General features: G+C 62.9%; 1 protein-coding gene across 2 annotated transcripts; it reads left to right on the top strand.

Moving 5' to 3' along the window:
* Positions 1-7,585: 7,585 nt before the first annotated feature.
* Positions 7,586-15,797, top strand: SEPTIN5 (septin 5). 2 transcript variants are annotated; one of them, XM_082417124.1, is made up of 12 exons: positions 7,586-7,718; positions 7,860-7,870; positions 12,094-12,190; positions 12,291-12,377; positions 12,616-12,739; positions 12,818-12,952; positions 13,065-13,182; positions 13,271-13,372; positions 14,169-14,265; positions 14,350-14,485; positions 14,603-14,705; positions 14,819-15,797. In XM_082417124.1, the coding sequence occupies exons 1-12, from the start codon at positions 7,676-7,678 to the stop codon at positions 14,873-14,875; spliced, it is 1,110 nt and encodes a 369-aa protein (XP_082273250.1). In that variant the 5' UTR covers positions 7,586-7,675; the 3' UTR covers positions 14,876-15,797. The 2 variants fall into 2 exon arrangements, with proteins under 2 accessions (XP_082273250.1, XP_082273249.1); XM_082417123.1 differs by lacking the exons at positions 7,586-7,718; positions 7,860-7,870 and adding an exon at positions 8,646-11,485.
* The last annotated feature ends 1 nt before the right edge of the window (position 15,798 follows it).

The following is a 15,798-nucleotide window of genomic DNA, read 5'->3' as shown; positions in this document are numbered from 1 at the left end:
ATTGTAAGTGGCATTTTATTTTTAATATTGGTTTCTTTCTTTTGTTTTTTTTTGGCTGCACCATGAGGCTTGCGGGATCTTAGTTCCCCAACCAGGGATTGAACCCGGGTCCTTGGCAGTGAGAGCAGGGAGTCCTAACCACTGACCACCAGGGAATTTCCTAATTTTGGTTTCCACGTGTCCATTGCTAGTATGTAGGAACACAATTGATTTTTGTATGCTGACCTTGTATTTGGCAACCTTGCTGAAGTGAGAAGAAACAGTCTACCTGATTTCTTTACATTCTATGTATGTATATATATTCTATAGCCAAAGTTATTAAAACTGTATGGTAGTAGCAGAGGGATAGACACTTAGGCCAGTGATACAGAGTAGAGTATCCAGAAATAGCTACACATGCCCAGGTGATTTTTGACAAAAGTTCAAAAGCAATTCAATCAAGGAGGGAGGCAACAAATGTTGTGGGAGCAAGTGGACATTCACAAACAAACAAAAACTTCAACCTAAATTTTGCACTTTATATAAAAATTAACTCAAAATAAAATCATGGACTTAAATTTAAAATGTAAAACTAAAATTTTAGGGAAAAAAAGAGAAAATCTTTAGGATTTAGGGCTAAGCAACAGATTCTTAGATTTGACCCCCAAAGCATGAGCCATAAAAAGAAAGGTGGGCAGGGTGGTCAAAGCAGGGACAGTTAGGGTATCGTGGCACTCAGAAGGTTCTCTGAAGATGGCCCAAAGTCCAGGCTGGGTGTAGGGAGGCCCATGGGGGGCTGGGCGTGCGGACCAGGTGCGGCGAGGCTGGGATGAGGTGGGTCTCAGGAATCCTCAGCCAGCTCCTCTTGGGAGAAACATCAGTTCAAGTTCTTTGCCCTGTTTGAATTAAGTTGTCTTTTTGTTGTTGATGGTCTCTCTTTTTCATTCTCAAAATAACCTCGAGGACTAGGTGCAGCCAAAACAGTCCCCCTGGGCACTGGGAAACTGAGGCAGGCCCGCTCCAGACCTCAGGACAGCTGGGCCACAGCATCCGAGGGCTCAGAGGGGCTCTGGTTGGACCCCTGGTTAGACTCAGGTCGGTTTTGGGAACTGTGGACCTAGGCCCTGGGCAGGAGGTCTGGCAGAGCCTTCGGGGCTGTCTTGGCAGCCAGGCCCAGACCCGGTGTGCTGGGCCCACTCCCAGCACCATGCAAGTGGGGGGCCAGCCCAGCAATGCCCCACGATGCCCTCACCCTTCTCTGCTTTTCTGGGGCACCCCTACCCTGCTCCAGCCCTCATGCCCAGCCTCTCCTCTCTCCAGGCCTGGGTCAACATCTCACTGGGGCCTGTGGCCTATTGACCCCCCAGTGTGAAACCCAGGGAAGGAGGGAGGAACCCCCACTTCCTTCTACCTGTGCTGCTGTGTGATGCAGCCGGGCAGGGCAGCAGCCACGGGGCAGGCGAGTGGCACAGTCCTGCCCACCCGGTGCCCTCCGCCTGTTGGGAGGACAGGGTTAGCCATCAGTGGTACCTCCTGCCTAGGAGACCAGGCCCAGCTGTCCATCAGGTGAGAGCTGGGGGGTGAGAGCCTGGGGCAGGACCCCCCCCCCCCACCAAGAAGGTGCTGGCACACAAGGGCACTTGTGAAGAGTCATGGCTGCAAAGATGAGCCTTTGGCAAGAGCTTGAGGGAGGGGAGTGAGGCCCGGTGACTCCTTTCTCCCTCGTGGTCCCTTTGGGTGGCCCCAGGTCCAGCTCCCAAATGCACCCTGGTGATGCTTCTTTGGTCAGAACATGCTCGCCCAGCCCTGATGGGATGCTGGCTGGAAGCGTTTAGGCTTGGCAGCCGAGTGGGTGCCTCCCCCTCCATTCCGAGCCACTGGTGATTTGAGGCTCAGGGGCTCCTGTCGCTGCTCCCCCACATAGAGGGGACCCCGACTGTGGTTCCCCTCAGCCTTGGAGCAGCCCCATGGTCTCAGGAGTGTGTGCCTCGGGTGGGCAGAGTTCTGCAGAGGAGCCCCTGGCGGCCTGCAGCCAGAACCAGGGGTGGGGAGGGGAATGAGCTGAAACCCCGGATCCTTGCCCTTCCCTGGAGTGGCCGGGGCCTGATGCCTGTGTGCTTGGGGCGGGTGCTGTGGCTGGGCAGGGGGAACTGGAGCCCTCCCCACAACTGAGTCCATCCTGTTTACTCCCGAGGGATTTTCTGACCTGTCTCTGGCCTGACAATCACATGACAGACAACAGACACGGGACTGGGATGCCGTGGGGAGCTGGAGCCAGCCTTTGGAACCCCAACACTCGGCCTTCCCTGGTGGAAAGGCGGTCACGGGGGAGGGCGCCGCCTGGCTGGCTGCCTCGGGATCTGGGTCACTGTGCACTGCCTTTCGCAAGTGTGTGCTCCCATGGGATTTTTAAATGCATGAGCACCTCTGGGAGCATCTCCGTGTTAGCGCCATTTCCCATCTCCACCTCTGCCACTCTTGAAAGCCCAGAACTGCACCGAGGACAGTCAGAGGTGCAGCATACAGTGAGGGAGGCCCTAGCCATCCCCCGGCCACTCCCACGTGCATCCCTTCAGAGGGCCACGGGCACACGGTCAGGCAGCGCCAACTTGCTGAGTCACGCTGAACTGAGCATCCTCTCCCAGGGACCATGTCTCATCGTGAGTGGATGGGGTCCCCCCGACCCTTGCCGGGGAGGGGACGCCCACTGCTGCTCTGGGTCCCCTGGCTGGCCCACTGCCGCCGAGCGCAGGTGTCCTTTGTCCCTCTGTCCAGCTGCCCAGTGAATGGGGAACGTGGTGTGGACCAAGGCTCTGCCCCCTTGGAACCCTGCTCTGTCCCCTGCAGCACACAGGCCGCTGTGGCAGGGTTTGCAGTGCCCTCCTGGCTGGGCAGCTGCTCTGGACTGTGTGTCCCTTTGATGGATGGGCCTGTCATGCACCGGAGGTGAGAACTCACTTGTCGTGACCCCGTTACACCAATCTAACGAGAGATGAAGGAAAGCGTTCTCCTCAGCCCCTCCCTGCATACACGTGTCTCCCCCCAACCCCGTGCTCTAGGCAGCTGCCCCCAAGGGCTCCCTGGGCAGGGCTGCCTGGGCAGAGGGCACCCGAGGCTCAGAGCCATGGGGCACACCCACCAATGCGGGGTAGAAGGTGCAAGCAGGGGAGCCCAGGTGCCCGGGTGGCTGAGCCAGGGCAACAGAACTAGGGAGGATGGGGTGAGGGAGCAGCGCCCGTGAGCGGTCAAAGGCAGGGGCGGAAGGCGGAGGGGGTGAATGGGGCTGCTTGACAGGACAGGTCATATCCCTCTGTGGGCCGAGGCCTGTGCTCGAAGGTCCCCATTCAGCTGTTTGCTCTCGCTGCGCTCTGAACCCCGCTTCCTGGTCTGTGTACCAGCACAATGCCCACTCCCAGCACATGGCAGGGCTGCCTAGAGAGGGCCGTGTAGGTGGGAGGTTGGAAGAGCGCCCTGTGCCTGCCCCCTCACCCCCTGTGGAGCTGGGGGTGGGAAAGGTGACTCACCTTCCTGCACACCAGGAGCTACCCTGAAAGAGGAGGACCCCAGGACCCCGGCCTGGGCTCCCCCATGACCCCAACATCACACACTGAGGAGCAGGGGCCTCAGAGGGGACAGTGCCCGAGCCAGAAGCAGGTGGACGCCGCACAGCAGTGTCCAGGATAGCGTGGCAGGCGGGGCTGGATGTGGAAATTGGCCCAGCAGGTGGGGGTGGGGGGCAGATCATGGGGGGTGCTCACCATGGGCACGGCCCCGAGCAGAGCACCTCCCATCGACCAGAGCAGCAGGTCCTCCTCTTGGGCTGACACTGAGCTTGACCTGGGCCTGCTCTGCACACTGGTCCCAAACCCGGCCACAGATTCCCAGGAACGACCCAGGGGACCACCTTGGGGCCAGTTGGGGTGGGCTGTGGGAATCACAGCCTTGAGCCTTGTCTGGGGGAGTGGGCCTCCCCATTGCTGGGGCTTCTCCAAGGGCTGTCGGAGCAGGAGGGCTGTCTCCAGGCTCCTGGTTTTGGGAGCCTCACGTCCTAGGAAGTGCAGGTCTGTCTCGAGCCCCACGCCATCACCACAAGGACTGCAGTCCCAGCCACGTGGAGTCTGAGGCTCCGAGCAGGTCCGGATGCAGGGATGGGGGCAAGGTCATCACTGCACATCAGTAAGTTTTCTCTCAGTGGATTAACTCCCTTTTGAGTTGACTAAGGTCCTTCTTTGTCCCTCTGAAGGGCAGTGTGTTTCTTCTCTTCCCGTCATGGCCCTTTCTTCAAAGAGGTGGTCTGACCTCCTCGGGCTGGCGTGACCCGCAGGCCCTTCCCTCCAGCCCCCCGTGAGGGGGTGTCGATGACAAAGCTGCATCCAGCTTGGCTTCTGCCCTCGTCCTTGGCCTCAGATGGACTGTTCTGGAGCTTTGTCACCAGTGGCCCCTGCTCCACCTGACACCCATGTGTCACCTGGACAAACTGCTCACCTCTATGGTGTTCACGTCACGGTGAACCGTCGCCGTGGTTCACATGGAGGCACGAGCTCCTGTCTGTCCTGTGTGACCACAGATGCCCACGAGCCTGTGCTGACGGAAAGAGAGATACGGCACTGGCTAAATGCAGCCTCTTGAGAATTTCCTAACTAAAAAGAGGTTTTTTTCTGAAAAGCGTCAAGCTATTTGTAGCCCAAGTTGGTTGAACAGATTTTTCTGGGTGTAGCTTATTTTTTCACTCATTAACTTCTTTTTCTTATGAATTAAAAAGTAGCATTTTTCCCACCCAGGAACATCTTCCTTACTTGTCTCTGTACCACAGCCAGCATTTCTGCTCCTGTGGGGGGAGCAGGCTCAGACCCCACCAGGGAGGCTGGGTTTTCCTCCAACCACAGCCCTGAAGTGGGAAGTGCAATGGCTGGGCCACACCCACCGCGCTCCTTCCCAAAGTCACACGTCCCCAGGGTTGTGCCCTTTGATGGGCAGGGGATGTGTAAGTGTTTCACTTGGCCGTCAGTTGGCAGCATTCAGGCTCGAGAAACCAGAAAAGGCCCTTTGCTGTCCCACCTGGCAGAGCTGGAGACACATCCTCTGAATCCGCTGGCCAGTGCCCAGGCTCTTACTTTGCCTGTGCAGCCATGGATGCTGTCACCCGAGGTCTCCCAACTAGACAGGGCAGCCCCGGTGTCTGTGGTGGGATCCAGGCTGTCCCCTGGACTCACAGTGGTAGGTGACCACAGTCCCAGGGCTCGAAGCGGGCCCAGCCCCCTTCCTGGCCAGCAGCCCGCAGTCACCCCCAGGGATTTCACAGGAGGCCTGACCCAGACCTGCCCTTGACGTCTGCTTCCGGGAGCGGCTCCCCGTCCTCTTTCTATCAGCTCCATGCTGGTTCTCCAGACCTGAGATGCTGGGCTCTAGCCCAACTGCGCTTATGCACACACTTCTTTGGATACACTTATTTTAATGAAAAAGACCCTGTTTATGTGGTGCCCCTCACCCTTTCTGGTCCCATCTCCAGGATTGTTTTAAAATCCGTGATTTGGCCAAGCTAGGCCCTTGACCTGCAGTCCAGTCCCCTCAAGGCCGTGTTCAAACCCCCTGACAGGGGGCTGCCTGGAGCCCTCCCCCACCCAAGGAGGGCAGTGCTGTTGGGCACTTTGCAGGGGCATATCTGCCCTATTGGGGACAGGCTCCTGTCTCTCCTCCTATGTCCCCACAGGCACAAGCTTGCCTGGCTCAGTCTGTGCTAAATGTCGAACTGTCATGTTTCACTGCCCGATTGACCCATTTTGCAAAGCTCCAGGTCCCCTGAGATGGGGTTCTCACCGAGCCCCTCAGGGCTGATGAAGGCTCAGAAGTCCTGCCTGGCACTCAAAGTGTCCCCTCCGGCCCCACTCCTTTATCCACAATTCCAAATTCCCAAAAGATCTGAAACAAAGGTTTTCAAAACTTGGTGGCAAAGCCAGCCTTGAACAGATATACATTTACTATGATCTTTATTTATTCCAGTTCGTGTGAACAGTTGTGCTTCAGTACAAAATTCTTAAAAAAAAATTTTTTTTTAATATTGTTTGCCCGTGCAGGGCGGCATGCAGGACCTTAGTTCCCCAACCAGGGATCAAACCAGCACAGAGTGGAAGTGCAGAGTCTTAACCACTGAACCACCAGGGAAGTCCCTCAGTACAAAAATCTTAATGTGCCTGATTACGGGGTGCAGCCCCAGGGTCCAATGAGGTATCATGTAATGTATGAGATATACAAAAATTCTGAATTCCAAACACATCTGGCCCCAAGGCCTGGGTGAGGGGTGGGGGCGGTGGACCATCCCCACACATCGCAGTGCTGGAGCAGGCGGCAGTCTGGTAAAGGGAAACGGGCTCAACCTGGCCCCCGGATTTCACAGAGTGATGGTGCTGCTCTCGTGGCTTTTTCACTTAGAGGTGAAACAACTCTGCCCAGTGCTGGTGCTCAGAGGTGGAGGAGCCCAAAGGCCAGCGGAGGGAGGAAGGGGTGCAGGAGGGCAGGGAGGGACGGGGCTTCCTGCCTGTGGAGGGAGCAGCAGGCCTTCTCCCACACAGGACCCTCCCTCACCTGGGAAGCTGGTGACCACTGGCCGGACTGTCACTTTCTGCAGGACTGAAAGCTCCAGACGTGCCTCCTGGGGGCACTCCGGGGAGGTCCAGGCCAAGGGCACCTGGGAGTGTGGCAGTGACCGAAGACACAAGAGGCACTCATGCTGGTGAGTCCTCAGCTTCCCATCTGTAAGTGGGGTGCAGGCCCTGACCTGCCCCGCCTTCGCAGTGCCCTGGGGGGCCCCCTGTAACCCTTCTCAGGGTGCTAGCAGGTCTGCCTCTGGGTCTGCAGAGCAGAGGGTGCCGAGGTGGGCATGGGGGGCGCAGGCCTCAGGTTGGGCCCGTCCTGTCCAGGATGGCGGCTCATTCCCCATCAATAATCCTGGAAAGGGGGCCGGCTAACGGCCCAGGTGTGTGGGCTTGCAGAGCTGCGCGCACAGCACCGAGCAGCTGCAGGAGAGGAGCTGGGGCTGGCCCCCGCCACGCATCAAGCTTTCCGCACAGTGACCATCACCTTTCCTGCCACGGCCAGGAGCAGGACTCCCCAGGCCAAAGCCTCCGGCGTCCATCCTGATGAGGTGAGGAGGGGCATCCACTGACCTCAGTGAGCAGAGCATGCCAGGGGTTGGTTGGGGTGGGGGGTGGCATGAGGAGGGAGACCCCAGGGGCAGGCTTTACAGGCGGGCCACACCAAGGATGGCCAGAGGTCAGGCCTGGACTGGGGTCCCACGAAGGCAGAGGAGTCAGCCCGGGTCTGGGCAGGGGGGCGGGTTGTGGGCAGGGACGGGATGGAGGGCGGGGTACGTGGGCAGGGGCCCGGCAGCGGGGAGGGGAGGTGGGCAGGGGGCGCGGCCGCGGGAGTGGGCGCGGAGCGGGTCTCGCGGTGTCCGGGCGCCTGGCCGGCGGGAGGCGAGGGCGTCGCCCCAGGCAGCGGGCGCGGGGTCTTTAGGGGCGCCTGGGTCCCCACCCCCGCTGGCCGCGCAGGGTCGCGCGTGGGCGCGGCGGGCGCCGATTGGCTGGCGGGAGCGCGGGCGGGGCGGGCGGCGGCGCGGAGGGGCCGGTCACCCTGCAGCCCGGCCTCGGCCTCCGCTCGTCGCCGCCCCGCCCGCGCGCACGTTCCCCCGGCGGCCACCATGAGCACAGGCCTGCGGTACAAGAGCAAGCTGGCGACCCCAGGTGAGCCCGGCGCCCGCCCGCGCGCGCGCGCGCACTCCTTTGTCCCCGCCGCCCGCACGCCTCTCACCGTGTGTCTCGGTCTCTCCCCTGCCCGCCGGCCCGGGCCCGGACCCCGACCCGACCCCCGACCCGACCCCGCAGAGGACAAGCAGGTACGTGTGCGCCGTCGCTCACCCGGCCCGCTGTCACCCATTGTGCCACCAACGCCGCGGCGCCCCAACGCGACCCCGCCCCCGCCGGCCGTCATCCCGCTCTGTCGTGATAACCGATAACCGATTGTCAGCCTGGGCAGTGCCGCCAACCCGGGGCTGCAGAGGGGAGGAGCGGCCGCAGTGCCTCCGGGCCTGGCTCCTGACCCTCGAGGCATGGCGTGCGCTCCTCCCCGGTTGGGGGATGGGCCGGGTGCCCCTCTCCCACTGGTGCAGCGCCAGCCTCTCCTTGCTGACCTGGCCCGTGGCCGTGTGCTGGGGGTCCTGTGTGAGGCCATGGTCATGGAAGGCCACGGGCTGGGGGAGGGGTCCGAGTCCACCAGCCAGGGCCAGTCCCTGAGCAGCCCCACAGGGGAGCTTCTGGCCACCCCACCCAACTTCTCTGCATCTTATGCCTCCTCTCCACACACACCAATGTGAGTGGGCTGATCTGTGGCCAGGCCTCTTCCCCAGACTGGGAGCCTCCAGGGCCTGGTCTGAGTCATCCCGGTGCTCAGCACCAGTCTTCAAATCTAGGGGGTACAAACTGGTTTCTCAAAGGGCTGGCTTGGACCCCAGTCTCAAGGAATAGAGGGCCGGACAGGAGGCTGGCCTGGGCACTCGCTGTGAACCTAGCTGAGGTCAGGTTTAAACAGCTAGGAGACCCCAAGAGGGCGTGGGGGGGTGGGTAACCGGGGGAAGCTGGGGGTTCTGGGGCAGCCCTGCTGGGGGCCTCTCTGGCTTGAGCTCAGCCATGTTTAGGGCAGAAAAGAAGAGCCCAACTCTGGCACCAGGGTGGCCTTGGCAACCCTCGTCTGGGATGGGGGTTCACACCCTGGGTGGATGCTGGGTGGAGCCCAAAGTCTTGGCCTAGGTGCGGCAGGCGGGCCAGGAGTGGCCCAGCAGGTGGGGTGGGGGCTGGGAGTCACTCCTGCCCAGTGCCAGGCCCCTAGCAGGGATACGCCCCACCCTGGGATGGGTGAGGCTCACGGGGAGGGGCCGCAACCACCTCACCCTGCCAGCAAGGGGCTCGCCGGGAGCCCGGGCCAAGAGCTGCCTCCCCATCGTGGCGGGTCAAACAATGAAGGAGATGCAGGGGCACACTGCCACCAAGCTATTGTTCAAGGGAGAGAAAGAGGGAAGGCCTGGGAGACCAGCCCCCTCTTCTCCTGGGCCTGCGGGCACTCAGGGACCCTCCTGCTGAGGCTTGAGCCCCTTCAGGCCTGTCTGCCCCTCCTGGAGCTCAGCTAGGACCAGCCTTACCTGTTCCCTGCTCCCAGGACCAGAGGGAGAGAGCATTATGCGGGTGGGGTGTGGGGTCCCCTGGGAGCAGGGCCAGGGAGCCCGGTGTTTGGGGAAGGCTCCCCGTGGGTCTGGGGGAGCCGGAAGCCCGCAGTAACTTTGCTGTTCCATTGTTGGTGTTACTGAGCATCAGCCTGTCTGCACTCTGGGAAAGGGGGCAGGGGAGCTCTGTGGGCCCCCTCTGTGCCCACCCATCTCAGACACTGGGGAGGGCTCTGGTGGTCCTCTGTGCCCCTCCCCCAACTCCCACCCCATCTCTAGCAGTGGTGGGGCCTTCACTGGCTCTGGCGGCTGGGGTGATTCTAAGAATGGAAATGCCTCGAGAGTGTCAGGCACCAGGAGGAGGTGGGGAGGAGGTGGGCGCAGCAGTGTCTGTGGCTTGGGAAGTCCTGAGGAGTATTTGTTATGCCTCGGGGGCCAGAGAAAGGGAGAGGAAGGGCCCCTTCCTTGGGGATCCCCCAGGGAATCCCCAGGCCCCATCTGGACGAAGTCAGGAGATGGGGCAGGCAGGCAGGGAGCTGGTCTTGTCCCCCTGACCCGGACCTCCACTGAGGCTGTGCCTTACCGATGGGGAAACTGAGGCCTTCTGGGGGCAACGAGCCCGTCAGGCACCAGGCTGTGGGGTGCCAGCTCTGTCTGTCCTCCTGGAGATGCCCTGGGACCGAGATGTCAGCCTGTCTGGGCAGGAACTGGGCTGAGGGGCCATGTCTAAATTGGAGCCGGGCGTGGAGGCTGGGTGGGACTCAGCCCCAAGGCCCCTCGCAGGTCCGCGTGGTGGAGGGCTGGGGCCCGCGCGGAGGCTTTCTCAGAGCCAGGGCTGGGGGCGGGCTGGGGAGCTGGGGCCTGTGGCTCCCCCCACTCCTCTCGGATGAAAGGCTTCCCTGTTCCCAGCAGTGGGCCCACCCCTCCTCCCCAGGTGCCAGCGGCCTCCAGGCCACACAGCAGCAGCACGAGCCTAGACAGGGGGACAGAGGCCCCTTAAGCGGGGAGCCAAGAAGGGAGGGCCTAGGTGGGGGAGAACTGTGGGGCCTCCCGTTCCCACTGACGCACAGTCTAGGGGCATGTCTCTTTGGATCCTCAGCTCCTTTGCAGGCCTCCCTTGCCACCGGGCGGTGCTGGCTTGTTCAGATTCTGGTGGGTCATGTGGGCAGGGTCAGTGAGGAAGGGTTTGGGGGCTCAGGAGACCCCTGTGGTCCCTGGGGTGGCCGCACAGGTGTGAGGGCTGAGCTGGCTGGAGCCCTCCAGGCCCTGTGTTGCCCAGTCCTGTGAGAGCAAGGTGGAAGCTCAGAGGGAGTGTCCCCCTTAGGGGGAGGGGTTCACTCCAGCACCCCCTACCTCTGCTGGCAGCGGCTGTCTGGGGGCAGAGGTGGCAGCGCAGGGCTGGCCAGCGGGTTTGTGGAGCTACTCACTGGCCACAGCTTCCAAGTTTGCAGAGGTGGGGGTAGGGGTTGGGCATCTAGTGCTCTGATCGCTCCCTTCCCCCAGCGTAAGCCTCCGCGGGCCTGGGTGGGGAGGTGGGCTCTGCCCTCGCAGGTTCCCCACTTCTCTCGGCGGCCACGGCGGTAAGAATTCTCCAGACACACGCGCACACACGCGAGGGGCGGGCCGTGCGTCGGTGGGTAGCTGGGGGCGCCTCTGTGACACCGCCGCGGGAGAGTAGGGGGACCGGGCGGGCTCCCGCGGGCGCGCGCGTGGATGGGGGCGTACTCGGGCGCCCTCTGGCAGGCGGGACGCGGCAGCGCAGACCCGGCCGTGGACCCGGCCCCCCGCCCACCCGGCTGTGCAGTCGCTGGACTGACGGCCTGAGCCGCGCCGCTCCGCGCGCAGCCGCCCGCCAGCCCGCCGAGCTGGGCCCTGCCCTCCTCCGCTCCGTGGCTCCGCCCGCGCGGCCCAATTTCCAGGCGACTGTCTCCCGGAGACTGCGCGCTCCTCTCCGGCGCGAGGGCCCGCCTGTGCCAGGGGCAGGCCCGCCTGGGGCCGGACGAGCGGCTTGGTGGCCTCGGGGTCCCGGCATCGCGTGAGCGCCGCCCCTCCGGGCTTCGGTTCCCGCGTCCGTAACCCGTAACCCATAACCCGGGGGCGAGAACAGGGCCTCGGGGCCGCACAGGGCGCAAGCCCCTGGCGCACGGCTGACGCCGGGTGGGCCTGACGCACTCTGGGCCCCAGCGCAGCGGGCAAGGTCCCGGGGTCGCTGCGATGGACTCGCTGGCGGCACCCCAGGACCGCCTGGTGGAGCAGCTGCTGTCGCCGCGGACCCAGGCCCAGAGGCGGCTCAAGGTGTGTGTGGAGAGGGGAGCGGAAGGTGGGTCAGCTGTGCGCCCGCCCCTCGCGCACGGACTGGGGATTTGACAGGGGCTGCAGGGCCGGGGTCCTGGGGTGGGCGCCAGAGGCCGCGGGAGGCTGGGCGCCGCTGTCTATAAATAGCCCCTGCTCCGCCGTCGCCGCAGCCAGCCACCCCCGCGGCTGGATCGGGGCCAGACGGGGCCTCCCACCCCTTACACTCGGGAGGGGTGAGTATTGAGGTGGGGGCTTCTCCAGCCTCTGAGGGCCTTGGGCGTGTCTGAGGGGTCTGGGTCCTGGTGCCCTCTGCCCACCACCCAAGGGGGGACACTGCCTTGCCCGCTGTGCCTACCACCCCCTTCCACACGCACACAGACTCCATCTCAGTCCCTGCGAAGCCCTCGTGGGCGCCTTCACGCTCCACCCCCACCTGCCTTCCACCTCCAGGGCCTTTGCCCACAGGCCGTCACCCACTTCTGCCATTGAGATGCCCCCTCCCTGGGGACCCTGCCCTGCTGCCCCCTGGCCTGAGCTGGGTAGGGGCCAAGGCACTGGGCTGCCCCAGGAACCCCAGCGTGCCCCTGACCCCCCCCCGCCCCCGCCAGGACATCGACAAGCAGTACGTGGGCTTCGCCACACTGCCCAATCAGGTGCACCGCAAGTCTGTGAAGAAGGGCTTCGACTTCACGCTCATGGTGGCGGGTGAGTGGGCCGGCCTCCAGGGCGGGCGGGGGGCACTGGCAGCCAGGCTCTGTCTGGGGCCTGGGACCTGACCCGACTTTCTCACTGCACCTGTGGGCAGGGGAGTCGGGCCTGGGGAAGTCCACACTGGTACACAGCCTCTTCCTGACTGACTTGTACAAGGAGCGGAAGCTGCTCAGTGCTGAGGGTGAGTGGGCCCCACGCGGCCCTGGCGCTGCCACCATCCCCTGCTGGGTGACCTCTCCGAGGGCTCCTTCCAGGTCCAGCCCTGCTCCTCTGTCCCCGAAGCATGGGTCTCCCGTTCAGGGTCCAGATCACCGCCGGGCCACATAGCCAGGGATGAGAACGAGGGTTTGGGCTGCCCGGGGTGGGAGTGAGGGTCGCAGAGGCTGTTCCAAACCATCCCCCCACCCGCCCTGCCACAGAACGCATCAGCCAGACGGTCGAGATCCTGAAGCACACGGTGGACATTGAGGAGAAGGGGGTCAAGCTGAAGCTCACCATTGTGGACACGCCAGGCTTCGGGGATGCCGTCAACAACTCTGAGTGGTGAGGAAGGCCTGCCCGGTCTGCCCTGGCCCCCGGCCACCAGCCACCAGCCTGGCCTCATGTGCCCCCTGCCCTCAGCTGGAAGCCCATCACCGACTACGTGGACCAGCAGTTTGAGCAGTATTTCCGGGACGAGAGTGGCCTCAACCGCAAGAACATCCAGGACAACCGTGTGCACTGCTGCTTGTACTTCATTTCCCCTTTTGGGCACGGGTAGGTGGCTGCCCCGGGCCAGGGGTGCGGGTCCTGCCCATCCCTGCGGCGCCCCCTCCCACCACCCCCACCCCATGAGCCCCTCGCCCCTCGCCCCGGCTGCTCTCCACAGGCTGCGGCCCGTGGACGTGGGCTTCATGAAAGCCTTGCACGAGAAGGTGAACATCGTGCCCCTCATCGCCAAAGCCGACTGTCTCGTCCCCGGTGAGATCCGGAAGCTGAAGGAGCGGGTGAGCCTGTGCGGCCGCGGGGCGCAGCCGGGACTCTGGTGGGGCCAAGGGCACCAGCCCCTCACCTGATGGCCCTTGCCTGCCGCAGATCCGGGAGGAGATCGACAAGTTTGGGATCCACGTGTACCAGTTTCCTGAGTGTGACTCGGACGAGGACGAGGACTTCAAGCAGCAGGACCGGGAACTGAAGGTGAGGCTGCAGCACTGGGGGTAGGGGACCCAGAGGCCACTTTACACCAGGTCGGGAGGAGGGCCAGGGCCCAGGTCTGATCTGGGGGGCAGGAGTCTTTCGTCCAGGCCATAGAGTCTTCACCTGGGGCTGGGGCTAGGGTGGCCCAGGTCCCCCGCTGGCTTGTGTAGTTGGGTCCCCATGTAGTTAATAGGTCATGGAATGCTTGCCAGGACCTAAAGGCACAGCCACTGGCCAGGCCCCCACCCTGGCCCTTCGCTCAGCCCCCTCGCCATGCTTCACCCGCAGAAGGGCCTGGTCCAATGGCCCCAGGCCTGTGCATGTCCTGGCTCCCAGAATTCTGAGCTCCGGGGGTGGGGGTGGCTTTGAGTGCCCCAGGGGTTAGAGTGGCGATGGCAAGCCCAAGCTGGGGACAGGTGGCCACCGAGCCAGGAGCAGGGTGGACCTTTCACCCCGAAGTCAGCAGGGCTATCACTAACAGGAGGCATGGGCTCTGCCCTGGGAAAGGAATGGGGAGGCACTAGATGGAGTGGCTGTTGGTGGGGAGGGGTATCAGGAGGGGGGGTACATCTGATGGGCACGGCCCAGCAAAAGCCCTAAGGTGTAAGCTGCACCAGTTCTGGCTTCAGCTGGCAACAGAGAGGCCAGAGGTGGGGACAACAGGGTCTCTTTGGGGAGAGGTTGTTGATGGTGATTCTGGAGGGGCAGACCAGGTGCCTAGTGCCCATGCCCCTCTCCCACCACTGACCCCACACCCATGCTAACTGGGAGTGAGCCCTTGCACCTGCCCCCCCAGGAGAGCGCACCCTTCGCTGTTATCGGCAGCAACACGGTGGTGGAGGCCAAGGGGCAGCGGGTCCGGGGGCGTCTGTACCCCTGGGGGATCGTGGAGGGTGAGTCGAGGCCTGGGGCACAGCATTTGGGTGGGAAGGCTCCCCTGGGCTGGCGCCTCACCCACCGCCTGCCCCTGCCCACAGTGGAGAACCAGGCACACTGCGACTTCGTGAAGCTTCGCAACATGCTCATCCGTACACACATGCATGACCTCAAGGACGTGACGTGCGACGTGCATTACGAGAACTACCGAGCACACTGCATCCAGCAGATGACCAGGTGTGTGACCCACCCGCCCTCGGACCTGCCCCAACCCCCACCCAGAGGTGTGGGAGCCACAGGGTATCGAGGGTCAGCCCAACCCCCAGCAGCTTATCCCTGGTGTCCACCCTGCAGCAAACTGACGCAGGACAGCCGCATGGAGAGCCCCATCCCCATCCTGCCACTGCCAACCCCCGATGCTGAGACGGAGAAGCTCATCAGGATGAAAGATGAGGAGGTTGGTAGGCAGCAAGGGAGGAGCAGGGGCTGGGGGTGGGGACAGGGCCAGGCCCGTCCCAGTCCCATCACACTTCTCACCCCGCCCTCCGTTGTTCCTGCCCCGCTCCCTAGCTAAGGCGCATGCAGGAGATGCTGCAGAAAATGAAGCAGCAAATGCAGGACCAGTGACCCCACCACAGCCCCACTTTGCCATGGATATACTGCCAGTTTCCAGGCTGGCCCTTCCCACCCCTGGACCCCGACTGGCCTGGACTCGACCCCGGATTCGTCTGGATCGCCAACAGGCCTGGACACAACCCCAATTCCAGAGTGGCCCAGACCTGGACTTTTCCCTACTGTTCCTGAACTGACCCAGAGACGCGGGGTCGCAGCCCCCAGCCAACCCTAATTTATTCTCAGCATCAGCCCCTCCCCTCATTTGTATCTGCTTCCAAGGGGCCTGGACAATGGCCCCCACAACCAGCCCTCTCTGGCCTTGGGGGAGCAGGAGCTAAGTTGGGTGGTGACTTCTGAGATCTCCCCCGAACCCAGAAGGTCACAGCACTTAGATTCCAGGCCCTACTCAGATGGGCGGGTAAACCAAGGCAGAATAGGGGAGCAGATCCGCGGGATCCTGGGCCTATTCCCTGCCCAGTGCTGCAGAGTGAACCTGGGAGCCCTCACTTTGTGCTGAGGTGGGCCAGGTCCTTCTTACCTCCTCACCCACTCACCAGGTAGCTCAGCGGGCAGGTTGGACAGCCGAAGCAATTAGGATCCCTCCAGACCTTAGGAGGCCAGCTGGCTGCTGGGGAGGAATAATGGGGCTGGGATGCTTGTGAATGCCTACGCCCCTCCCCCATGGCTATGGCCTGGCTCCAGGAGCAGTGGGTGGTGGGCAAACTGGCAACCCCCATCCCTGGACCACCCTTCCCTGTTGGTCACTGGAGGCCTGTTCCCCCCAGCAGCACTGTTGCCCCGGGTTCCTGAGCCCTTGGTCCCCCATCCCTCCACCCGCATGATCCCTGCCCCCAAGCTCCATTCTCCAGTTTGTTCAGTTGTGAATGCTGTGTCCTGTCCTGGTGACAGGAGAACAATGTTGGTGAACGTCGAAG

The sequence above is a fragment of the Balaenoptera physalus genome, assembly GCF_965194825.1.
Source record: "Balaenoptera physalus genome assembly, chromosome: 12".
NCBI lineage: Eukaryota > Metazoa > Chordata > Mammalia > Artiodactyla > Balaenopteridae > Balaenoptera > Balaenoptera physalus.
Note: the sequence above shows the minus strand (reverse complement) of the source record. Positions and strands in the feature narration are given on the sequence as shown.

Excerpts from the sequence above, each read along its gene's own strand:
- SEPTIN5 (XM_082417123.1), top strand. The coding sequence starts at position 11,405 with ATGGACTCGCTGGCGGCACCCCAGGACCGCCTGGTGGAGCAGCTGCTG. Across the intron at positions 12,953-13,064 it reads ATTTCCCCTTTTGGGCACGG|GCTGCGGCCCGTGGACGTGG; the intron begins GTAGGTGGCTGC and ends TGCTCTCCACAG. Across the intron at positions 14,266-14,349 it reads CCCCTGGGGGATCGTGGAGG|TGGAGAACCAGGCACACTGC; the intron begins GTGAGTCGAGGC and ends CCCTGCCCACAG.